Genomic DNA, 27,115 nt, shown 5'->3' with positions numbered 1-27,115 from the left:
GTAAAGTTGTAAATTATACGTGCTTATATCGTGTCAAAATAATTTTTGTTATAATCATATTTATTTCTTTTTATTTTTTTGTCATTCTACTCTCATTTATGTTTTATTTATTAACATGTTTGGTCATTTCGTAAGAAAAAAAAAACATGTTTGGTCATTATTTCTATTTAGTGTATATATTAAAAACATCATGTTGAGTATTTGAATTATTATTATAAGATTTACGATAATAAAAATCCATGCTAATAAATCTTGTATCTTAATAAGATGTCACAATATCATATTCAAATATTTTGATATACAAGCAACGCGTGTGCATCGTGGCTAGTCTCGATAAAAACCACTGAGGATATATATCCGAAGGAGAAGGAAGCCAGAAATTTTGGTGTAGAGGATAAAGTAAATGAGATCCAAGTTTCTAGGCTCGAATTAGGTTTTAGTTCTTGCAACGTAAAAACAAATATTTGGCAGGGTTATTTTTGGCATATAACAATTTTTTTAATATTTTATCTCTACCACAAAAAACCAATCAAACAAATATCCATTTATTGAATATCCTTTATAATCAACTTAACAATCTCATTTTTAATCAATCATACATAATCTCATCATATGTACCAAGAATACTCTAACAATAAAACTGTTTTGGTACTCAAGATTAAGCAGAATTATCGGTGAGTTTCCGTTTTATATCTTGTTTGATAGTTTTTTTTTAAATCAACTAACTATTCTAAAAAGAACTAAGGTGTATTAAAATAAAAGTTTTGATATGGTGAGCACCTGTCGTATGCACTTATATGTGCACCTGCTGATGTAGCGTTCACCTATTGGATGTAGAGGATGTCACGTCAACAGTGCACACAAAAGTGCATGTCATGGGTGCTCATAATATCAAATCTGATTAAAATAAATTAAATAAAGCTTTGACTCACCCTAATATTATTCATCATTTTTTCTATCCTACATTTTAATTCCACGAATACTCTCACCCTAATATTATTCATCATTTTTTCTATCCTACATTTTAATTCCACGAATACTCTTTGGCTACGTTTGGTGGCATGGATAAATCTTGGATTAGCTTTTAGTCCATAGTTTGTCTCGTTTTTACGCGGCTCGAGTGATAACCTACGGCCCGTGATTAGGCAACTATTTCTGGGATAAATGATGGATTACAATCCAAGGCAGCCCCGAGTATTATTATCCAATTTTGAATAGTACCTTGGATTTTTGTTGGAAATTATCATCGTACCCCTTCGCTCACCATTCCCGCTAATCTTTCCACCCCACGAATTGGGTTCTCTGCCTCCACAAGATTTAGGGTCGCCGCCATAGTTTTCTGGGCAAGTTTTGGTTCTCAATTCAAGGCTTTCTCCGCTGCACTCGCGGTTTCATCCATCAATATTCTCTCGAACCCCGTGCTGCCCGCGTCTGCCGACATATCTGGCCTAACCCCATGAAAGGAGTCTAAGCTGTTCTCCGAGCGTGAGAAGCTGGAGATCAAGAAACTCGAGTCTGCCCTAAAGCTATATGCACTTGACAACGCTCCTCCTCTTGCAATTAATGTCACCATCGTGAGACCCAGAGAAGGGGAAAGGGAATTAGATTTAAAAATCGGGCAAGATCGTCTAGTGGAGGTAATTCACCAGGGGTAGGATGGTCATTTCAAAATCAAACACCCACTTTTATCTTCCAACAAAAATTATACCAAACAACTAATAAAATTATCACAACTTTTATTTATCTCTACTTTATCAATGAAAGTCCGTATACATAAATTATCTCATCCCACATATCAAACGTAGCCTTTTTGTCCCAACTTAGCAATCACACTGTCAATATTACAAACAATGTAGTGTTTATCATGTGGTCTATTAATGTCACTTTTTTTTTAGTAATAATCTAAAAGTGTCATAATTAACCGTGTAACAATTATATATTTTGAGATATGAGACCTTATTTTAATGTCACAATCACAAGAGAACCAAATATGGACTAGAATAACATTTGATGAAGGTTGTTTCGGACAAGATATAACGACGGGATTTGTGACATCTATCTAGGGCTGGGATACGAGGGTTAGTTTATGCTACACCGGGAGTGTTTCTCCCCCTATTTCAATATCATTAGATCACGTGGGACCCATATATTTTTATAAAAATTGACATATGTCTTGATGATCCAATGATTGATATTTGACCACATCATGGGGGGAGAAGTACTCCAGGTGTAGCATAGAATAATCCGGGATACCAAACCAAAATATTGATTTTTTGGGATACCGTATCGAACTTTTTTTTTGATATATAGACATTTTTTTGGTATATCGAATTTTTTTTTCAGTATCTATACGGTATGAGTATGGATTTTTTCTATACAAAAATTTCAAAATTTTAATATCGGTACCGATATTTATTATACGATATATCGAAAACCCACCCCTACATTTACCCATGAAAACGTCTACATTTACCCATGAAAACGTCAAATTATATCTTATGAAATGTGATGTTTTAATATCCTCGTGTCGCTTTTTTTTATTATTATATTTTTCCAGGTAGAACCATCTTTTAAAATTTATTTTGTGAGTACGACGGGCCCATATTCGGGCTAAAATTAACAGTGTAGATAATGATTTGGTACTTTATCATTTGAATGAAATAAAAACAAAAAACAAAAAAAAAGAAAGAAAATTTTGGGAAAAAAACAAGGGACAAATGTTACCGTCTTCACTCTTTCCACTTCACTCATCTAAGTCTTCCTGATTTGCAGCGGCTACCGGCCAGGGTTCGCGGTTGATAATCACCGCCCGCCCCGCTGGTATCCACCACTCTTTTTCAGAGATTTGCGGCGGTCGCACTGTGTCACAGGTATTCTCCTCGTCTCCCTCGGTGTTTTAATCTCATTTTTTGTTTCATAATTCCTTCTGCTTGGTGATAAATGTCGATTATTTTGGCTATCTCTGCTAAAATTTTCGGTTTTCTCCCATTAGTTTCTGCCTTTAATTTACGTTTTACACTTCAATTTGTGGGGAACTACTGATTTTCCCCTAGTTACTCAAATATTTCAGAAATTTTGAATGTCGATTGTGTGAACACCACTTCATTGTTTTCAGATTTTATTAATTTATGCCTTTAATTTCTATTATATACTCAAATGTTTACCGTAAATTTTCTGCGCAAAAACAGTTAGAATTAGAAGGTATTTGTAAATAAATCTTCTTTTTTGCACTTTTAGAAAGAAATCAATTTTGAGCACCCGATGTTGCCTGTTGGGTAATGCGTGTCTTCGGTTCAAGTAGTATTTCTGCTACCGAAGTTTCGGATACCTGATCCGGAAAACCGAACCCAACAAACCCGACCCGACGCACACCCGTACCAATAGGGTGCATCTGGACACAAAAACCAAACTACAAAAAGGATAAGTTTTCTGTACGTACACAGTGAGGATGAGTCAAAGTGTGAGCATATGTTTTGGGATGATTTCTGTCTCTTAAATTCACCCAAAGACTAGTTGTTCTTCGTCTTAGGCATTTTATGCTTTTAATTAATAGGTTTATAATCTTAACTTGATTTTTATTAATCCAAAAATATTCAGAATCCTGAAAACACATATTGTGCATCTTTATCTCTTAAGAAGTTATTGAATTTTTAAAAAAAAGATATTAAAGCAACATGTTCAACTTATCATCTGGTTAAACACATTCTATTAAAACATAGGAAGAGTGGTTTTCCAATCTCCAGACATAACACAGATTGATAAACTAGGACTCAATCCGTGTCTAATGCATGTGTAAGAAACATATAAATTGCCAAGTTCCTTTTCATGATGGTGGAGAATTGGTCCCATCCCTTCGTCGTTAAAGCTTTTTGATTAAGGCCACACACCTGATTGATCAACAACAAATTCATCTGTTGCCACTTGCCCATGAATACTGGACTTGGTTTTAGGCATTGAAATTTACAGTTCAAGGAAATTTATATATTAACTCTCGTTATTATTATTATTATTATTTGAATTGGGGTTCACACTCTATAATATACTACCAATTGAGGCATACCCGATGTGTGTGCGACGTAATACATGAATATTATTTATGTATATATAGGTATGAGAGCAGTCCTCTCTATATATTTGAGAAGAAAAAGATGTGAATTGAAAAGGGGGGGAAATTAAAAAAAAAGTGTAAATTGAAAATAATGGAAAAAACATGGGTGGGTGAAGGGGTAATTTCCAGACCAAGACACCAAAACAGTTTTTCTATTAATAAGATAGTAAAGATACCTAATAACATAACCGACCATTTTCTTGTATTTATATGGCTTTTTTGTTTACAAAAGAAAAATGCTCATTTACTTGCACTGACAATTGTAAATTCTTAGTATACATATATTTTCTTAAAACAATTAGGATTTTATAATTTAAATACACACACACATATAAAAGAAACAAGATGATGACAATTTCAATAATTTCTTAAGCGATAGAGATTCACAATTGTGTGTATCGGGATATTAGAACATTTGGTTGAAATAAAATTCGAGTTAAGATTAGAAAATTTTGTCTAACACCCAAAAGATTAAAAACATCAATTACAGATATAATAATTTTTTGTTGTAAAAATAATGAATGAGGTTATAATATGAAAGGCCTAAGACAATGAGCAACTAGACTTTGCGTGAATTTCCGATTAAGAAATCATCCTATGGCAGACGCACACGCGTTGACTCATTGCTCTCTGTGTACATACAAAAAACCCTCATTTCTCACCAAACTAATGCTTGAATCATTCGTTAAAGCCAATTTTTACAGTGCGATGAATTACTCTATTTTGTGGTAAATTTTCTGCTTCACTTCATACATGCACGTGCAATATGCTTTGTCCTTCATCCTGTTTATGTTCATTAATTGCTTCATTTATATAATTTGATTTGGAAATTTTGAATTTTCTGTTTTGGAATGGGTGGGCTTGGATTGAAACCCTAAGCTTCAACAAACGATTTTTTAAGCAAAGTTCTTTTGAAAGTTTCTTCAAAAAGAAAAACAACAGCGACCGTATGTTTGGGTAAGATTGATATTTTTCTTAAAAATTTTTTTGAACAGAAGTTAAGGTAGAAGAATAATCTACATTCTGGCTTCATGACTGTAGTTCTTTTAAGAGATTTGAAACTTTTAAAAGCCAAACCAAACATGCGTCAAAGCCTTTTTTTGTTTGAATTCTGTGTCCAAATGCACTCTATTGTATTGTGATAAAAAACTGTATACTATTTCTTTATGTAGATTCCTTAATGAATTTTCTCTTTTTATGTCGGTTTCATATTGACTTGCAACGATATTCTCTCGTTGGGTATGTGTAGTCACTGAGGTGGAAACTCATTAGAAGTTCAATGGATCATGGTTCCGGAGAAGAAAGTGATGGAAACGATTCTGAAGTGGAGGAGTATGTGCAGGAGACTTATGAAGAGCTGAAGAATGGTAAGCACCAGGTTAAAATCTCTGATTACGTGTATACGTGCCCCTATTGTCCTAACAAGAAGAAGAAAGACTATCTCTATAAAGAACTTTTGCAACATGCAAGTGGGATTGGAAAGTGCAATTCAGCTAAAAGAACTGCTAGAGACAAGGCCAATCATGTCGCTCTGGCTAAATACTTGGAAAATGACATGGGTGCACATTCTGGTCCTTCAGAGCCTGCTGTCAAGGCTGATGCCCTTGTAGATCATGACCATGACGAGATGTTTGTCTGGCCATGGATTGGTATAGTTGCTAACATTCCTACTGAATTGAAGGATGGTCGTTATGTTGGAGGAAGCGGGTCTAAGTTGAGGGATCAGTTGGCAAGTGCAGGATTTAATCCGACTAGAGTGCGACCTTTGTGGAACTATTTAGGACATTCAGGAACCGCTCTTGTGGAATTTATTAAAAATTGGCAAGGGTTTACCAATGCCATGTCATTTGAGAAATTTTATGATGCTAATCAACATGGCAAAAGGAATTGGTTGGAAAAAAATGAAACAAAATCCGATCTTTATGGATGGATTGCTAGGGCAGATGATTATAATGCTAATAATATTGTTGGAGAAAACCTTCGCAAAATTGGAGACCTCAGAACTGTGTCAGATATCATGGAAGAAGAAGCTCGAAAAACTAACAAGCTTGTAGGTAATTTAACAAATGTTATTGAGGCAAAGAACATGCACTTGATTGAGATGGAGAGTAAGTTCAATGAGACTGAAAGCTCTCTTAGCCAATTAATCATGGAAAAGGACAAGCTTCATCAATCTTACAATGAAGGTATGTTGTGTCTAATTTGGAGTTTTAAAAAAGAAAATGTAATCGATTTAATTGTGAGCCTCACATCTTTTTTCTTTGGGCAAAATTAGAGATAAAAAAGATTGAATCAAGTGCAAAAGATCATTTCAAGAAGATATTCAATGACCATGAAAAGCTAAAGATGCTTTTGGTCAACCAAAAGAGAGAACTTGAAATTCGGGGACAAGAACTGGAGAAACGTGAAACTCATAATGAACATGAGCGGAAAAAACTTGCAGAAGACCTTGAAAAGGTTCCTTTCTCTTTTATTGTTGTTGTTGTTTGTGATTTGTATTCGAATTTCCTGTGTTTGTGTTACTTGACAGAAACAAAGGTGGACCTCATGATGTTTGTAAAATTAGCTGTAAGCATGCCCTGATATGACTGAGTGCTGCTGATGTCAATGGCACTAGTCTTATCCTTTCTCCATTTAATTGCTTACTGACTGTATTATACATTTTGATGCTATATTGTCTACAAAGCAACAGTCTTCCTAATAAAAAATCTCGTAAACCTGTATCTAGCTGTCTAACCAGCTTCTGTGATGCTCAGCATAACAGGAGACTCTTGAGAAACCTCTTTTGTCATCTTTGAAGGGGTAGTTGTATTCCACGCAGATTACTGCAACATGCAATTGATCCCAGTGGATTGATTTCGGGGTGAATGTGCTTGCAACATACTTCGACAGATTTCAAATTAATGTGTAGGATGCAATACAGCTTGAGGTTCATTGCTATTTTCTAAAACTAGTGTCTTTTACGGTTTACCTTATCCAGTATTACAGTTTTGAGCAATAAATACAAATAATTATGCAGAACCAATGGTTTTCAGGATGGCTTTTTTTGGGTGATGATGAGACGTCATTGAATATATGGTTTTATCATTGTTTATATTTTATTAGGTGACCGTTGTAGATGATTGGCTTCGCCACTAAGCTAAAGGAATCGTTGGTATTCATCCTGTGGCATCACTAAATAGTGGAAAGATCTTAGAATTGCTTCAATAACAATTATAGCTGGTGGACTGCAAAAGGATATCTTCTTTCATGGCGCACTTGATCGAGGGGTCATTTCTTCGTGACAAAGCCCTATAATTCTCCATTTTAAGTGACAGGACTACATGAGATCTGAATAATGCATACCTTTATATGGCTATTGTCAAAGTGCCTAATATTCAAACCTGCTGTTTGCACACCAAAGTTCTACCATAATTTTTTTAGGCCTGTTGTATTGAGAGAATTGAAAATTTCAACATATATTGTTCTTTGTATTATTATTATTATTCGGAACTTTATAATTTAACCAAGCTATTATGTCATATTTTTTTCTTCCAGAATGCAGTGCAAAATTGCTCACTTCAGGCTGCTGCTGAAAAGCAAAGAAAACTTGATGAAGAAGTAATGATTTTGGCTGAAGAACATAAGGTATTTAACTTTTTTCATATCCTTATGGTAACTGGAATTGTTCCAGGATGAAAGTTAAACACAAGTCTATATTCTGGGTTTATTGATTACAGAAACAAAAGGAGAAGCTCCATAATAGAATAATTTTTCTGGAGAAACAACTGGATGCAAAACAAGCTGTGGAGCTTGAAATCGAGCAATTAAGAGGTAAATTAAATGTCATACAACTCATGGGGGTGGAAGGTGATCTGGAAGTGCTAGAACAAGTGGATTTGCTGCACAAGTCCTTGAGGGAAAAGGAAGGAGAGCTCGAGGATTTTGAAGCATTGAACCAAACTTTAATTGTGCAGGAGCGCAAGAGCAATGATGAACTACAAGACGCTCGAAAAGAACTAGTCAATGTAAGTTTCAAATTGTTTTCTTCGTTTGATTTGGAAAACTCAGTAGTCCATTCCTTGCCATGAGATCTTATAGGGTATGACTGAATGGCCAAGCTACTAAGTTAAACAGCTAACACGAGCACAATTCAACAATTTTACATGACCTTCCTGCTGTGAGAACCTCAAGGAATGTAAGGTTGCTCATGGGAAATTACATATATTAGATGCTATGTTTTATTTAGCACTCACGCACAACTCCAAGCAACATAGGATAATGCATTTGCTGCACAAGATGTAAGAGGTAATTTGTTTTTCTGAAGGAGCTGATGAAATAGCCACATTTTAGCTTAAACTATCATGAATTGGGCTGATTACCCTCTTGATTTTGGTTTCACATGCATTTCATAATTAAAATGGTAACCCTTTAACTTGAAAAAGTGTTTTTCCTCCCTGGACAAACAAGGTCAGTTGGGTAGTTTTTTGTTTCTTGAATCATTACGAGGAATTGGTTAATTGGATGCATCAATTTCATCATTATAGAAGCATGCAAATCGTGCATGATAATTCTCGATTCAAGCTCGTGGTTTGGATAAAATTTGATGAATGACCTAATGAATTTGCTTTGTAGGGCCTGAAAGATATAACATCAAATACTCATATTGGTGTTAAGAGAATGGGGGAGCTTGACGAAAAACCATTTCAAGAAGCCATGAAGAGAAAATATAGTGAAGCTGAAGCCTCTGAGAGGGGCTCAGAATTGTGCTCTCTTTGGGAGGAGTACCTTCGAGATTCTGAATGGCATCCTTTAAAGGTGGTTCAAATTAATGGAAAACATCAGGTATGCAAGCAACAAATTCATGTGGCCATTTGCTTGTGTGGTTAGGATTCTACTTCTGCAAAAAAAATATGGATATTTTTGTAAATGGAAGCTATTTCAGCATCACTTTGTTTTTGGGTCCGTTGCATCTCTCAAATGCTATGAACACTAACATGATGCTGACAAGTTATAGACTGACAGTGTTTTGACTTTGTTTCTCACTTTCTCTATTTGTCAGTCTTACCCTCTTAAATCACCTTCCCCCTCCACCACACACACACGTGCACACAGATACAGAAAGTCAGAAATGTAAAACAAGCAAAAAATGAAGAATGCTTGTTTTTTTAAAAAAAATTAATTTAAAATGTTAAAAATTTAATCAGTCTATCTTACTAAGCGAAATTAAAATGGAAACTACGTTAGTTATAATAGTTATAATGATAGGACTTAGGAGTGTCGTCATAATCTAATTGCAGTAAACTTGTACATGGTACTATTAGATCTAATATTTTTTAACCTTCCAAAGCTTCTTGTATGAAATTTGGATCACTCTATTCAGTTGTATGGCATATTTAATTGTTTATTTTTACTTGAAACCACCTTTTTACTAGTTTGATGGTTAACTTCCATTGACTTTCTGTGTTTTATTCAATACTAGTATCTCATCCGGTATGTGATTGTATGTGATTATAATTAGAATTCGTAGATTTTTATTAAATATTTAAAACAATCATTCTAATATAATTAATATTCAAAATTTAAATTTTATTATAAAAATATTTATATCATTTGAGATAAAACTCAACTGCAGTACTAACATTTATTTAATATTTTGGAAAATAATGATAACTAAATATATAAATGTAACATAAAACTCAAAATCATAACCTAAATTAAATTAAATGATAATAATAAATAACTAAAATGCAGTACTATATGTTTTTTAATAATATAAATTTAAAATCATATAATTGTACTTTCTATTTATACTATTAATTATGTCAAACTTGCATTCTATAAAATAATTTATATATATAGTTCAAAAAAAAATTATATATATATATATATATTTTGAGTAAGTAGATTAGTTACTAATAAAAATAAATTATAAATTAATTTTAAATTTCACATATTATTTTATTTTTCAAAATTTTACAAAACAAATATTTTTTTTAAATGAAATTAAGAATGATGACCAAAATAATGTAAACACATAAATATAAAATTATATTTTCAAGGAATTGATTCACATTTCAATTTTTTTTAAAAAACATTGATTTTGATTAACACTTAATTATGCATTTATTTGCTGTTTATTTTTAAATATTTAATGTGACAGATATAAATATATATTTTGATAATTCATTTTTTTAAAAAAAATGTGATTTTGCGAAATTTTTTATTTTTTACATATATTTTATTAAAAGAATCATTGAATTATTTAAATCATAATAAATTTTGAAATTTAATTATATATATTATTTAAACTCTATTATTATTATTATTATTTTTATATATTTTTAGCATAAGAATCTTTGAATTATTTAACTCATATTAATATAAAATTTAATTATATATATTATTTAAACTCTGTTATTATTATTTTTTAAAAATAAATATTTTGAACATCTATGCAAAATCCAAGATATTTTTTCATTTTATCTTGGAATATGTGTCAAATAGTTTTCAATAATTAATATTTTTCACAATAATTTATTATTTTTCTTTCATTAAGAGTTTGAGAAAACTTGTTATCTTTTATAAAAGAATTCTTGATTACTTAAATCTTATTAAATTTTGAAATTTAATTATATATATTATTTAACTCTATTATTATTATTTTTTAAAAAATAAATAGTTTGGTCATCTATGCAAAATCTAAAACATTTATTCATTTCGTCTTGAAATATGTGTCAAATAATTGTCAATAATTAATATTCCTCACAATATTTTATTATTTTTCTTTCATTTATTATCTTTCTATTTATAATATTGATTTCTAGTCGGGAAAATTGTTACTTATTTTTTTGGAAGACTATTCTGTTTTTATATATAATATAAGATTATAATAGAGTGTATTGGATCCAATGCATGTTAAAACCTATTATTTTCAAAGTAATGACTTCATTGGTATATTTGAGTGTCTAGTATCGTTAATGCTTGAAGTCTGTGGCTGATGAATGTAGATTCTTGCTGTTGTGTAGATATTGATTTATGACTTTTTCCATCACCAGTTCATCAATTACCAGAAATGTAAGGTTATCATGATAAAGTCAATTGATGTTTAATATTTTACTTATAAGATCAATGGGTAGGTAATTAAATTTGACAAATGGTTAATAGAATGACAGTTTGAGGCAAATGGTTGTGACTTACCATCTCATGATATGTCTTTAACACAAGTCCACCGTGAAAAGCTCGGTGCATTATCTACAAATCTCTCGTTGAATGATGGAATGCAAATACTGAATCCACAATGTGCTCTCGATTTGATTCACACTATAGTTCCTTCTAAACTAGAATAGATCAACAGATGAAGTTGGATTCAGAGTGGTTAAAAATCGGCAAGTCGTGCACAATTCTCTTGAGTTTATTATTGCCACCTGTCTCAATCTTATGCTTTACAAACACATTCTTCAAATGACTTATTTTGTTGTTTCAGACGGTGCTAAATGAAGAAGATGAAAAGCTAGTAGATCTTAAAGAAAATTGCGGTGTCAAAGTGTACGATGCTGTGATATCCGCTTTATTTGAGATAAACGAATACAACCCAAGCGGGCGATACACTGTTTCTGAACTATGGAACTATGAAGAGGATAGGAAAGCTACTTTGAAAGAAGGAGTCGCCTCTTTATTGAAGCGGTTGAGACAACAAAAGCGACAAAAGTGAATGGATTGATTGTTAGAATTATGCAACGGTTTAAACCCTGGATCCTCTGGTGCTCGGTTGTATTTGTACACTTTGGTTTTAAACATTATCATCGACCAATCATTGAACTGTAAACTTGAACCCTGGTGGGGCTATGACCATTGAACTGTAAACTTCAACCCTGGTGGGGCTATGACTTGTCTAGTTTCTTCTTCGTTTTCTAGTGGTTTCTCTAACTTAGTAGTCTTGCAATTTCTAATTTACATTCGTCTGCAAACCAGGTCGACGGGGTGAGCTATGCTCCACTGGGTGAAATTCAGCCGGTGGATCTTGACCATGTATTGGGCATGGGGCTCACACAAATGGATGGTAGATGCTGTTTTCACCCGGTGTAGGATAGTCATCCCCGGGTTGACTTGGAAGTTTTAATATGTTAAAAGATTTAGTATATTATAATTATTATTATTATTAATATTTTGAAAATTCTGCAGCTAGGCTGGTAGGAGCTGAATTCACTCTCTGTTTGGCTAAAGCTGGAGGGTATATAACAGTATTCTACAAGTGGAGCGAAAACTCAACATAATATCTATTAATGACTACGGTCACATCGCCTCGCCTAAGAGCATGTACAAGGGCCGGTCAAGTGGAGTGATCAAGCCCACTTGACCGGCCCACTTCATCACCTCATCCCTCCAAGGGGTGAGGATATTGCATGCTCCGAAGTTTTCGTGTGCGGTCAAAATGGTGGGCCCCGCGCAGTGAAGCCCACCATTTAATAAAAAAAAATTTCTTTTTTTAAATAAACGGCCAGATCTTTCTGGCCCTTTGATCTTCAAACGGCCAGAAAAATCTGGCCCTTTGATCTTAAAAAAAAAAAAAAAAGTAAGTTTTAAAAAAAAAGAATGGTTGGGATGATCTTCAACGATCAGATCAATCCCAGCCTATTTTTTTTTTAAAAAAATATTAAAAATTAAAAAAAATTCGATTTTTTTTTTATATTCTGAAAAAGTACAAACGGTAATATTTTTCAAATTCAAGCATTCTTCTATAAATAGGTTTGGATGCATCTCATAAAATTCACAATTTCTACTACTTGAATTCCAAAAATTCTATATTCTCCAACTTTCATTATATTTTCAATCCAATTTCGAAAATGGATTCATGAAAAAATAATGATCTCAATACTCCACCAAATAATTCTCAATTCACCGACGAGCAAATGTTGAGTTTTATGTTCAACCAAACTCAATTCTCCCAAAATCCCATCGAAATATCGCCTCCTACCTTTGAAGCCCCGTCTACTAAATCTAGAAGGAAGGAAAAAAATATTGTCGTTGGCGATGGTGGTGAAGGCATTAGAAGGAAACCTTGGACGAAGGTTGAAGATGAACGTCTCGCAAAGTCATGGTGCAACGCTTCAACCAATCCGGCACTTGGCAATGATCAAAACAACTCGAGTTTTTGGGGATTGGTTTGGAATGAATATAACCATGAGTTACCAAATGGATGAAAAATACGCTCACCGGACAACATGCGGCAACATTGGAATGATGTTTCAAAACGAGTGTTCGCCTTCCAAAACAAAATAAGCGAACTTGAAGCACTCAACCAAAGCGGATCTTCATTTGATATGAAGGTATGAATTCATAATTTTTTTTAATTTAAATTCAACATTTTCGAACTTGTTTTTTTTTTTTTTGTTTTGTTTAGTATGCTCAAGCTCAAACGATGTACGGACAAGATCATAACCATCCATGGTCCGATGAGAAAGCTTGGTTAGTGTTGAAGGATCAACCAAAATGGAAGATATGGTCGTTCGATAAATTCGTAGGAGGTTCGACGAATGCTACGAAGAAGCTTAAGAATATTGATGGTGAATCATCTCCATCTCCTTTCTCCACACCATCTGACACACAAATCGGCGAAGAAGGATATGATGTGCAAGAAGTGAGCAAAACCACTAGGCCGATGGGACGGAAGGCCTTCAAAAGGGCAATAAGAGGAGAAGGATCGAAAGATACAAACATGGTGGAAATGTTGAAAACAGTACATGAAGTAGAAAAAAAAAAGGGATGAAGAGAGGACTGCTTTGACAAAAGAGCATTATGCAACAATGGCTCAAAATATGGAGAAAAAGTTCGAAATAAGGATGATGGAACACGAGATGAGGGTGAGGGAGCAAGAAAGAATGGAGAGAGAACAAGAAAACCGAATCATGAAAAAAGATGTTAACGATCCAAGGCTCACTGACATTCAACGTTAGTACTACATGAAGATGCAAGAACAAATTCTTCGAAAAAGATTCAATTAGTAATTTATTTCAGTGCTATCTCATTATATTTTATTCGGTTGTAATCCTTTTAAATTTATTGTCTTTTTTTTATTTCTTGTATTTTGTTATTGCGTGTAATCTTTATTTCGAGTGATTTTATATTTCAAGTAAGTTTTAAATTTTAATTATGTGTATTTTAAATTTATTATATTTATGTTCAATTTTATTATGTTTAAAAATATTAAATATAATTAAATAATAATATTTAATTTTTTATATTTATGTTCATTTTTATTATGTAATTATTAAATTTAATTATGTATATTTTTAATTTGTTAATTGTATTTTTATTATGTTTTAAAAACATTATTTAAATAGATTAAAAAAATAATATTTCAACATCACCACTACAACATCACCACACCATTGTAGAAACGTACAATGAAGTTATCAACGCTGACATCATCATGCGATCAAGTTACCAACTTGACCATACCAACTTCTTCGCATCCTTGTACATGCTCTAATGCGTGGTTCTTAATTTCTTATGCGGGACCAGTCTAAGACACATCTACTTCTAAGTGGGCTTGGTAGACTAGATATTCAATGATATTTCTGCATATATATATTGATCACATCTGTGTGCGAGCACCGAGTTTTAATTGTTTTTTTTTTCATCAATAAAACTCGGTAGTGAGTTTTAGTGGTGACACAGATTTTCTGCATCGTAGGGTGCAGGTGATTATATATATATATATATGTATTAGAAATTTTCAGCTGCCCAACCAATGATGCCCAACTCATCTCTGACAACTAAAACCCGGTAGTGGATTTTAGTGATACAATTTTTTTTTAAAAAAACAACTAAAATCTGGTAGTGAGTTTTAGTGGTCGGGGACGAGTTGGGCAGGAATGGTTGGGCAGCTGAAAATTACTATATTATATATATATATATATATATATATATATATATATATATATATATATATATATAGATGTAGTCTTAATCCCCGCATCCTAGGCAGCTTGTTACCCGTCTTGACGGACCGACGATCGATTTTTTCAGCACCGCCTAGAGCCATCGATTTTCTAAAAATCGAGACGGTGGATGACCGTCAACCGCCTAGACGGTCCTAAACATTGCCTTTTAAAATAGTGCTTTCAAAAATTGATTCGCTCATTTCAACTTTAAAAATTAATAAATTTCATTTTAATTTTTATTAAAAAACATTTATTTCTATTTGTTTCACGGATCACCGTATTCGCGTGTGTCACGATTTGTTAATATACATAAATTTTTAGTTAATAATAAAAGTTTTATAAAAACTAGTATAATTTGAGGCAATGTGATATTTGTTGGCGTTAATTGATTTTGTGTTAATTTCAAGATGATATTGTGAATTAAATATTCAAAAATTTAAATGCAAGTATATATCATGCATATAATATTTTTCGCGTTAATTAATTTTCGTTTAAATTTTAAGATGTTATGATGTATTAAATATTCAAAATTTTATATAAATTAGTAAAAGTCACGTGCGATGTACTTGAGAATATTTTTTGTTGTCGATAAACGTTGTTAAATAAATTAATTGAGATAAAAACATATTAACATGCATTTAATAAATAATTTCATGGTAATAATATATATTTTTTGGAAAAAAAAGGTATTACATGTCTTAGTGATGTAATCAATATAATTTTCGACATAGCAACTAATAAAAATATTTGCAATATTTTCGAACAATGTAACACTTGCAGTTTTAAAGTTTGTATTATTTACAGTCATGATTATTTTACATCCACATTAACAGTTTAGAATAAGACATTATCTGTAACGTCCAAAAATTTGTTTACGTAAACTCACATGCATAACTAGAGAATTAATTATTATAAAAATATATTAAAAGGGATTGAATGATGTTTTATGTGCTATGTTTTAAAGTTGATTATGATATTTAATTCAATTATGTTGAGGATTATGAATTTTAAGAAAAGTTAATTTACGATCGCGTAGACGAGACCGTGGACGAATGAGGTAAAAGTTTTTCATCGAAATTTATGTCTAGGATTTTTAAGTGTCTTAAATAATTATTTAAGACTTATTTTAAGAAAAATTATGGGTTTTATATATAAGAATATTTAAAAGCCCGTTTTTCACCTAATTAAGCTATTTTATGAACTTTTTGAGTATTTTAAAAATCTAATATACTTTTATTTCGAAAATTAGCAACTTTTATTTTTGATTAACATCTTTTAAGTTGATTATTAATGGGCTAAATCTAGTAGAATCCTAATACGAGCCTAAGTCCAATTTTTACCCAAATAAATATTGTTTTAGCCCATTCTTCCTCTTTCATTCTCATGATCAACCTAGTCGCCTCCTATCAGATTTCTTCAGCCTCCAAAATCACTTTCTCACACACTTTCACGTGAACTTTGAAGAAAAATCGAAGGTTTGATGGTTGGAATACATGAGTTTTAAAGCATGCTCTTCACGTTTTCATGGTTGCATATGGTTCCTCGCGTTTTTTCTGATCATGGCGGTCGAAGGGGCTGCTCCAGGACGTTCATGGGTCAAGGTAGGGTTCTTAAGGGTCTATGGGTTAGGTTGGTTCAGTCGGAAGTGGTTGGGGTCTAGAATAGACAGGTCAATCGAGTTTCTTTTCTGGGGCATGCATATCGCGTGCATGGATTAGGGTCCTGGTATAATGGTTCGTTCTCTTTCTATAGGGCACGGTTTGGGGTTATGTTTGTTGGGTTAGGACCTCCTGGATGTTGGTTAAGTCTGGGAGATGGTTTTGCGGCCAAAGGTGGCTGAATCAGGTAGCACGAACAGAATTACCACAGCTGCTATAGCTGCGCGCGAGAAGAAGAGATGAGTTGTTTCATTATCAATAATTCATGTAAGTTTATAAATATAAGTGTTATGTTTATTGTAGTTTTACATTAACACAATATTGATATTTAAACTTATATAATTATAACATGTCGATCGAATTTTCTTTTCTTTTTTTATTAATCTTGAGAAATTATAACATGCTTCGTACCATGAATTCGTCTTATTTTCTATCTCCTATATATATGATTTATTATTTATTTGTTAATAAGTGAGATATGTTAATCAAATTATATTAAATATGATTTTGTAATTTTCTATATTATATGTTGATCACTATTGATTTGTAGAAAAAATTTGGTATAGATAATGCATTCTAAACCTTAATTTAAATCATTGCATCAATATTTTTTTATTGTATATTTGAGATTGTTCTCTCTTTAACGATTTTTCATATCATGTGTTTTTTATTCTCCATGAAATAATCATTATTATCATCATCTTTAATAACAATTACTTTGATACTATTTTCATCAATCATTTGCATTTTTTTATCGTTATTATTTAATCAGACGGTTTTTTTATGCCAACAATATTTACTTGCAAAGAATAACAATAATTTCATCATTCTCATCTGCATTTTGGTATGTTATGGTCTTCTATTACCTGTATGTCAGTATCGTTAACGATCAATGTATTTGTTGACATCCTCTTTTTTTTTGATATCTCGTTTTTCGAAATCTACTCATCTCTTTTTGCTTACAATGCTCTCATTGCTGAAATTTTTGATTGAATTTTGAATGTCTTTAATTACAAATGTTAACATTCCATATTTTATCTAAACCGTTTTGTTCCTTTTATATTTATTTATCTGATTAAAAATTTGCATCAATGTAAATTTTATATAATCTTTAATTTAATGTGAGACGTGTAATCCATAATTTTTCAACTTATTTTATTTATTTATTAATTAACTCGTAATAGATTCATTAACATAGATATATTTACAAACTTTAATAATATTTACATAATATCAATATTATAGGTATGTTAACAATTGAAGATATTCATCTCAAACTCTTGTAAAAATATTCTTTCGTTAATTGTAACATCTCATAAAATAACTGTTATAGTTTTTAGATTTTTTGAGGAGAAAAAATAGTTAAATTTTTAAATTTCAATTTTTACATATATGATATTTGTGTGTTGGTTGGTTTGTTTTTTTATTATATATTTTGTATTAAAACTTGACTACATATGAATTGATTTATTTCAACACTGATATGTAATTTAATTTATATATAAATTAATAAAGTTTAAAAATATGATATTTTGTTATATTTATGAACTCATGATATAATTATTTAGTTCAATAGGTCATTACGCAAATTAGAATACATAAAATTTTTTGTTAAAAAAATATGTCATTCTATCTACAAACAAATAAAAACTAAAGTATTTTGATATTTTAATCTTTTAAAAAAATGGATAAGTATTTAATTTGATTAATTTTTTGTGGAAAAAATATGTTCATTTTATATAAAAGAAAATAAAAACTAAAGTATTTTGATATTTCAATCATTTTAAAAACTGAAACTTTATCTAATATGCATTTATCAAGTGTGTACTGACCAAGGACAAGTTAAAAATACACAATGAAAAACTGTAATCTTAGTTACATTTTTATAATTGGTATAGATATAGATAAGTAATATAATATATTACTTTTATGTCCTAGCCAACATTTAACTTTTATATTTATATCCTTATATGTATTTATTTTTACATAAATTTGTTTAGAGTAAAAGGGCAAAGTTGTTTCACAATTGTAAAACTTTATCCTTTTATTCACATTTTTAGATAGAGTAAAATAAAATAAAAGTAAATAATAAATAAGTAAGTAAGGAATAATAATAATAATAATAATAATAATAATAATAATAATAATAATAATAATATTTATTAATTTTAAAAGTTTAAATAAAAAATTTAAAAATAAACAAATATTGTAATTGTAAATAAATTACAATAAGTTAATTACTCCAAACTCATGAATCTTACGAGTAAAATTACTCCAAACTCATAAATCTCACGAATAACACTTTTGCGAGACGGTTTCATTCGTGTGACGGATAATTCTACTCATATTTATAATAACAAATAATATTTTTGGCATAAAATATAATATTTTTAATAGATAACTCATATAAGAGACCCGTTTCAAAAAACTGACATTGATACGATTTTTGTCTAAACATATAATTTTGATATGACGAAAACTCCTATTAGACGGTCTCAAAATTATTTATTTATATTTTTTTTACTGCATTTGAAATGCAAAATTAGTTAATTGATTTTAAAAAAAAATGTAACCTTTATTTAACCAACAACCAATCCCTAAACCCCCAATTTTGTTCCAAAACCTTTCCCCTCCGGAAACACTAGTACACTACACCTCGAACCCACATACGTGAATCCATCTCCCGGCTGCGCTGTTCGACTCTGTCATTTCGAGGCGTATTTGTGTGAACGGGTAAGCGCTGCGATCTTCTCCGATTTTACTTGAAAGTAGAATGTCACGGCGGTATTTGAACACCTTCTTCGATTCTGTGAATTCTAGTTGATTTTACGGTGGTTAATCGTTGACGAGTTTTGGAATCCATTTGTGAGGTTTCCTCTTGTTTGAGTATTTGAGTTGCCTTGTTGGTCCCAGTGAGATTCCCTGGCTGATATTCTGCTCATCCTCCCAATCTCTGAAGTTTGGACTGGTGTTTGCTGCATGAATTTGGCACTTAATTTGAATCATACCAGCTTGTAACTAACAATTTTCGGATGAAACCTGCTGCCATATCATTTCTTTTGTGGAGTTTGCTACCTTCTACGTTCGAACTTGATTTCATTTAGTCCACAAAGTTTTTGTGACCAATGACAGTTTTGTGCTATAGTTACTAGTTAAAGTTTACATTTTTTGTACGTTTTGTTTGTCTGGAACAGAGAGCAAACGCGATGGCTGCTGCTTGTGAAATCACGGCAGCTGAGTTCTTACAAGTATGTTCTCTCTTTGCATTGTCTAGTAAATGATCTGTGCACAACCTTGCTTATATCATCTACAATTTGCTGTTTCTTTTGTTTATAGGGTTCTTACAGGCAAAAACTAGTTTTGCCAGCATCCTCTACAAGGCAGAGCAGCCGTATTCTCTGGGGTACGCCACCAAAACAAATTCCACCTGTGCGAATTTCTCGAACACATATTGGATCACAGCATGGCTATTCAGTAAAATTCAGAGCAGTGCTCTCGCGGGATGTAAGCAGTCCAGTGAATGAGGAACCAAGCATGGTTAGGAAGGTTTCTGAAAATCTCATGCACTTTTATCGCATTCCATTGCTTACGGATAGTGCAACTGCCGAGCTGCTCAAAATGGTTCAAACCAGAGTCTCTAACCAAATAATAGGTTTGAAGACTGAACAATGTTTTAATATTGGGCTAGATGGAAATCTTTCCGGCGAGAAACTTTCAGTGCTTAAGTGGCTTTTGAGTGAAACCTATGAGCCTGAAAATCTCTCGAATGAAAGTTTTCTAGATGAAGGGATGAATAAAGATTCTAATGCAATTATTGTTGAAGTTGGCCCTCGATTGTCTTTTAGCACTGCATGGTCTGCAAATGCTGTATCAATCTGCCAATCTTGTGGTTTGAATGAAATAAACAGACTGGAACGATCAAGACGATACCTATTGTATGTTACCTCGGGAAGTGGTTTGCTATCAGACAATCAAATTAGTGAGTTTTCTGCTATGGTGCATGATAGGATGACCGAGTTTGTTTATAGTGAGAAACTCACATCTTTTGAGACAAACATAGTTCCTGAGGAGGTCCGTTACATACCTGTCATGGAGAGGGGTCGAAAGGCATTAGAAGAGATAAACGAGGAGATGGGTTTGGCCTTTGATGAACAAGATTTGCAGTATTACACTAGGCTTTTTAGGGATGACATTAAACGGAATCCAACCAACGTTGAGTTATTTGATATTGCTCAGTCTAATAGTGAACACAGCAGACACTGGTTTTTTACTGGGAAGATGCTCATAGATGGCCAGCCAGTTGGTAGGACTCTCATGCAAATTGTTAAAAGCACTTTGCAGGCCAATCCAAATAATTCTGTTATTGGATTCAAGGACAACTCCAGTGCAATCAGGGGTTTTCGTGTGAAGCAGTTGCGACCTATCCAACCTGGTTCATCATGCCCATTAGACACGATTTTGTCCGACCTTGATATCTTATTTACTGCTGAGACCCACAATTTTCCATGTGCAGTGGCACCATACCCTGGTGCAGAAACAGGCGCAGGAGGTAGAATTAGGGATACTCATGCAACTGGAAGGGGTTCATTTGTTGTTGCATCAACAGCTGGCTATTGTGTTGGGAATCTACAGATTGAAGGTTCATATGCTCCGTGGGAGGACACAGGATTCACATACCCAACAAACCTAGCTCCGCCCCTTCAAATTCTGATTGATGCCAGTAATGGTGCGTCGGACTATGGAAACAAGTTTGGGGAGCCTTTAATTCAGGGTTATACGAGGACTTTTGGAATGAGGCTCCCAAATGGGGAAAGAAGAGAGTGGTTGAAGCCAATCATGTTCAGTGGAGGTATTGGTCAGATTGATCATGCCCACATATCAAAAGGGGAGCCTGAAATTGGGATGTTAGTCGTAAAGATTGGAGGCCCAGCCTATCGAATAGGCATGGGGGGTGGTGCTGCCTCCAGTATGGTTAGTGGCCAAAATGATGCTGAGCTAGATTTCAATGCCGTGCAGCGTGGAGATGCAGAGATGGCGCAAAAACTGTATCGGGTTGTTCGTGCTTGTGTTGAAATGGGAGAAAACAATCCTATAATCAGTATCCATGATCAGGGTGCCGGTGGAAACTGTAATGTTGTCAAGGAAATAATATATCCACAAGGTGCCACTATTGATATCCGGGCAATTGTAGTTGGTGATCACACGATGTCGATCTTGGAGATATGGGGAGCGGAGTACCAGGAACAGGATGCAATTTTGGTGAAACCCGAGAGCCACAATCTTTTGCAGTCCATCTGCAAAAGAGAGAGACTCTCAATAGCCGTGATTGGAACAATTAATGGAGAAGGTCGGATTGTTTTAATCGATAGTTTAGCTACAGAGAGATGTAACTCAAGTGGACTACCTGCACCAATGCCTGCTGTGGACCTTGAACTTGAAAGAGTTCTGGGAGACATGCCCCAGAAGACTTTTGAATTCCATCGGGTCAAGAGTTCTTTGGAGCCACTTGATATTGCTCCTGGGATAACGGTCATGGATGCACTGAAAAGGGTATTGAGACTTCCTTCCGTTGCTTCTAAACGGTTTTTGACCACAAAAGTTGACAGGTGTGTTACAGGTCTTGTGGCGCAGCAGCAAACTGTGGGTCCCTTGCAAATTACACTTTCTGACGTCGCTGTAATTGCGCAAAGTTATACTGACATTACTGGAGCAGCGTGCTCAATCGGGGAGCAACCAATCAAAGGTCTCTTGGATCCAAAAGCCATGGCTCGGTTGGCCGTTGGAGAAGCTCTCACTAATCTTGTGTGGGCCAGGGTGACTTCTCTTTCTGACGTGAAGTGCAGTGGAAATTGGATGTATGCGGCCAAACTTGATGGGGAAGGAGCAGCCATGTATGACGCTGCCATAGCTCTTTCAGAAGCAATGATTGAGCTTGGTATTGCTATTGACGGGGGAAAGGATAGCCTGTCTATGGCGGCACATACACCTGAAGAATTTGTTAAGGCTCCTGGGAATCTAGTTATCAGTGCATATGTCACTTGCCCTGACATAACTAAAACTGTGACCCAGGATTTGAAACTTGGTGATGACGGAATTCTTTTACACATAGATCTAGCAAAAGGGAAGCGGCGCCTCGGTGGATCTGCTCTGGCTCATGTATTTGATCAAATTGGGGATGATTGCCCTGATCTTGACGATGTCTCATTCCTCAAAAGAGTTTTCGACGGAGTGCAAAGCTTGATCGAGGAAGAGCTGATATCAGCTGGTCATGATATCAGCGATGGAGGATTTGTAGTAAGTGTGCTTGAGATGGCATTTGCAGGGAACTGTGGTGTTCGCTTGAATTTGACTTCACCAGAGAGTTGTAGTGTTCTCCATACACTTTATGCGGAGGAGCTTGGGCTTCTCATTGAGGTAGGAAAAAGGAATCTGGATGTGGTACTGAGAAAGCTTTCTAATTTTGGAATTTCTGCTGAGATCGTCGGTGAGGTTACTACCGCACCGGTTGTGGAACTAAAGATTGACGGTATCATTCATCTGAATGAGAAAACATCTGTACTCAGGGACATGTGGGAAGAAACGAGCTTTCATCTGGAGAAATCCCAAAGATTGGTTTCTTGCGTGGAACTAGAAGAACAAGGATTGAAAAATCGCCATGAGCCTTCATGGGTGCTGTCCTTTACTCCTACTCGAACGGAAGAGAAATATCTGGCAATGGCGTCAAAACCAAAAGTGGCAGTCATTCGTGAAGAAGGCAGCAATGGGGACAGAGAAATGACCGCGGCTTTCTGTGCTGCAGGTTTTGAACCTTGGGATGTCTCAATGTCTGATCTTCTTGACGGAGTCAGACATTTGCATGATTTTAGAGGAATTGTGTTCGTTGGAGGATTTAGTTACGGTGATGTGCTTGGTTCTGCCAAAGGTTGGGGAGCTTCAATAAGGTTCAATGAATCTGTTTTGAATCAGTTTCAAGAATTTTACAACCGTGCAGACACTTTTAGCTTGGGAGTCTGCAACGGTTGCCAGCTTATGGCTCTTTTAGGGTGGGTTCCAGGCCCCAAAGTAGGAGGCGTGTTTGGGGATGATGGTGATTCATCACAGCCAAGGTTCATACATAATGAATCTGGACGATTTGAGTGTCGTTTCACGAGCGTGAAAATAGAAAAATCACCAGCTTTAATGTTAAAAGGAATGGAAGGTAGTACTTTGGGTGTGTGGGCTGCCCACGGCGAGGGAAGAGCTTATTTCCCCAATGACGATATTTTTGGCAGTATTCTTGACTCAAATTTGGCCCCTGTAAGATACTGCGATGATGATGGAAATCCAACAGAAGTCTATCCTTTCAACCTTAATGGATCACCTTTAGGTGTCGCAGCAATTTGTTCTCCAGATGGAAGGCATCTTGCAATGATGCCTCATCCCGAACGATGTTTCTTGATGTGGCAGTACCCATGGTACCCCAAGAACTGGAATGTGGACAAGAAAGGCCCCAGCCCTTGGTTCCGGATGTTCCAGAATGCCAGAGAGTGGTGTGCATGAGGTTTTTTTTCATCAATCCAAAGCTTACGCATTTTCTTACACACTTTTGGGTGCCGACATAATGGCAAAAACGTCATTCGTGCATCATCCGTTATCGTCGTACATTTGGGTTTTTAGAGTGTAATCCGAATTTTTGTTTCCCCTTCCATATTTGCATGATCTTTATACTCGATTATTCCCAAAATCAATTTCAAAATGAACTCATCGGTCTTTCTTATTCGATGCCTCGATAGTGATGTACTGTTCATAGGCGAAGTCGTCGACTGTTGATAAGAACATGGAAGACTAAGCCTACCTATCCAACTTGCAAGACCAAGACGATTGGCCGATCTGATGCCTTAGTTTAAGGTCAATATTTGTAATTTGTATGGATGATATGCGAATTTTTATATACACAATTTAACAAGTTATTAATTATGTGTGGTATATTGTTTGTAGGATAGATGCAGTATGATGATCATTAAAAGTTAATTTGCTTAGTTGGACCGAAAGTAATATCTGCAAAACTATTTGAAAAATAGTTATATCAAGAGATCGGATGATACAGTTTAAAGAATAAATTTTGCAAGTGTTAGATAAAAATGTCATGCTTTATTAGTTATCATTATTATATACATTTTTTCAAATAGTTATGCCAAGAGATCGGATGATGCAATTTAAAGAATAAATTTTGCAAGTGTTCGATAAATATGTCATGCTTTATTAGTTATTGATGCGAAGATGTCCATACCTATTCATTATTTTCTGTCGCTCTTAGATGATGCCCATACTGTGAGATCCGCGACATAGTCAGGCCAGGGCCAGGGTGTTCGGGAGGCCAGGGTCCTGGGAGGGTTTTCTGCTTGGGAAGGGAAGAGCTCTTTGGCAAGGGCATACCTCCATTTTCTTTGATTTTCTTTCACCAACCAATTTAGAAACCATTTCGTATGAGTTTGATGATAACCCGGGATATTTAATCAGATATTTTAAGTACATGTTTACAAGAAACATAAAAATCAAAACGCAAGATACAAGTGCGAGTCGTACCAGACGGGATGTGACGGGATGTGTAAGCTTGACAAATGCGGGTTGAATCATATGTTTTGACAAGATTCAATGAATGTGTTTTTTAAGGTTGTTATCTGATAAATATATTTTGTGTGCATTATTTCGTGATAGGTTTTTGTTTATTTTGTGTGCATTCATATTATTTTTATGTGTTTTTATGTGTTTTAGTGCATGTGTGCGTATTTCACTCCTCGGGTTAATTTTGTAGGAAAATGGATTGTTGAAGAGTGAATTACGGAGCAGCTTTGTTCAAAAAATCAAATTTAATTTTAGAGAGATCTAAATCCGATCTCCAATGTTCAAAATGAAGTTCAAGATGTTTTGAAGATGTTGTCCAAATTTCAGCTCGATCCGACGGCTAGAACTCCGGATCTTGACCGGCTAAATCGGTTTGATAAAAATCTACTGACAAGCGCACCAGGTCAAGTAATAGTAAAATGGACTGAGAGTCCAAGTATCGATCCCACAGGGACTGCAGTCAATTCTCAAGAATTAATTATTTAGCTTAATCTAGGCAAAAATCATAAAAAACAATTTGATTTAAATAAAATAAGAATTTATCAATGAAAACTGCTTAAGATATAAAAATTAAAATAACTGAAGATAAAAATAATTAAAACAAAGACAACTAAGACACACGTAGGTACTAAACAAATCATGTAACATGTAGCCGATTCAGGACTCAAATTTAATCTTAAATTACGGGAATTCTCCTAACTTGTTCAAAGGTCTATTTCTAGAACAATCAAACTTATTCAAATGTTGATGAACTAATCTTTCGTAATTCTAATCAAATTTGAATGCATTAAATATTTATGAAAATTTAGTTTACACCCAAACCGCACACTGAAACCGAATTCTATTTCTAGTCGGTTTTACCATGTGTTGATTATCAAAGTGATCGAAATCAATATCTCCTCTGTCGACTTGGAATCAATTAACATGCAAGCAAACAGTTGATCAAGCTATTCACAAGACAAATATAAATCTAACAATCAATAAAATAAAATCAAGTCTGAAAAATCCTAAACAAACATCCAAGTTTTCTACATGAATTTGTTCGGCTCAATCACGTCATCTTGGTTGAAAATAAACTACTCAATAATTGAAACTAGAATTAAAAAAATAAAATAAAGAAAAAAGTAGAAAAAAAAGAGAAATCTTCTCTCCCAAGCCTTGTAGCCGCCTCCCTTGCGTTGTCTGCGTTCTGGAACTTCGAAACCCCCAATAATATGATATCTCTTCTATTTATATGGTCCGGAACTCATACCAATTAATTTTCTTCCAAAATAAGGACTTTTCGGAACAAATATGACGCCGAAACATGCGCGCGTGCGCCTGGATAAGCCTCGCGCGCGCGCAGAACAAAAAAACAGAGTCTGGATCAGCAACTCGCGCGCGCGTGAGCTCAATTCTTGCGCGCGCACAAAACAAAATTTCTGCTGCAAGCGACGATTTTGAAAAATTCATATCTCGAGATCTAGCCGTCGGATCGAGCTGAAATTTGGATAGAAGCTTTAAACATCTTGAACTTTATTCTGAACGGTGGAGATCAGATTTGGATATATTTAAAATTAAATTTGATTTTTTTAACAAAGCTGCTCCGTAATTCACTCTTGAACAATTCATTTTCCTACAAAATTAACCCGATGAGTGAAATACACACACATGCACTAAAACACATAAAAACATATAAAAACAATATGAATGCACACAAAATAGACAAAAACCTATCACGAAATAATGCACATAAAATGCACTTATCAACACCCTCATACTTAACTCTTGCTCGCCCTCGAGCAAGACAAAAAATGCAACAAGCACACCACAAAAATAAG

General features: G+C 34.0%; 2 protein-coding genes across 2 annotated transcripts; both read left to right on the top strand.

The window, feature by feature from the left end:
* The first annotated feature begins 2,684 nt into the window (after nt 1-2,684).
* LOC140887315 (protein INVOLVED IN DE NOVO 2) lies at nt 2,685-12,020 on the top strand. The gene is made up of 7 exons (XM_073294481.1): nt 2,685-2,870; nt 5,358-6,294; nt 6,384-6,565; nt 7,646-7,735; nt 7,828-8,115; nt 8,723-8,932; nt 11,574-12,020. Exons 2-7 carry the CDS (start codon nt 5,388-5,390, stop codon nt 11,799-11,801), a joined length of 1,905 nt encoding a protein of 634 aa, XP_073150582.1. The 5' UTR covers nt 2,685-2,870; nt 5,358-5,387; the 3' UTR covers nt 11,802-12,020.
* A 7,285-nt stretch (nt 12,021-19,305) lies between these two features.
* Nucleotides 19,306-25,738, top strand: LOC140887641 (probable phosphoribosylformylglycinamidine synthase, chloroplastic/mitochondrial). Its single transcript, XM_073295036.1, has 3 exons — nt 19,306-19,424; nt 19,886-19,939; nt 20,028-25,738. Exons 2-3 carry the CDS (start codon nt 19,898-19,900, stop codon nt 24,228-24,230), a joined length of 4,245 nt encoding a protein of 1,414 aa, XP_073151137.1. The 5' UTR covers nt 19,306-19,424; nt 19,886-19,897; the 3' UTR covers nt 24,231-25,738.
* The last annotated feature ends 1,377 nt before the right edge of the window (nt 25,739-27,115 follow it).

This window comes from Henckelia pumila, chromosome 3, assembly GCF_033568475.1.
Source record: "Henckelia pumila isolate YLH828 chromosome 3, ASM3356847v2, whole genome shotgun sequence".
NCBI classification, from domain to species: Eukaryota; Viridiplantae; Streptophyta; class Magnoliopsida; order Lamiales; family Gesneriaceae; genus Henckelia; species Henckelia pumila.
The sequence above is the reverse complement of the archived record's forward strand: the minus strand, read 5'-3'. Positions and strand labels throughout refer to the sequence as shown.

Bases quoted from the DNA above. Each gene is read 5' to 3' on its own strand.
- LOC140887315 (XM_073294481.1), top strand. From the start codon at position 5,388: ATGGATCATGGTTCCGGAGAAGAAAGTGATGGAAACGATTCTGAAGTG. The intron at 8,116-8,722 runs GTAAGTTTCAAA...TTTGCTTTGTAG, and splicing joins CTCGAAAAGAACTAGTCAAT to GGCCTGAAAGATATAACATC. The intron at 8,933-11,573 runs GTATGCAAGCAA...TTGTTGTTTCAG, and splicing joins AAATTAATGGAAAACATCAG to ACGGTGCTAAATGAAGAAGA.
- LOC140887641 (XM_073295036.1), top strand. From the start codon at position 19,898: ATGGCTGCTGCTTGTGAAATCACGGCAGCTGAGTTCTTACAA. The intron at 19,940-20,027 runs GTATGTTCTCTC...TTTTGTTTATAG, and splicing joins CGGCAGCTGAGTTCTTACAA to GGTTCTTACAGGCAAAAACT.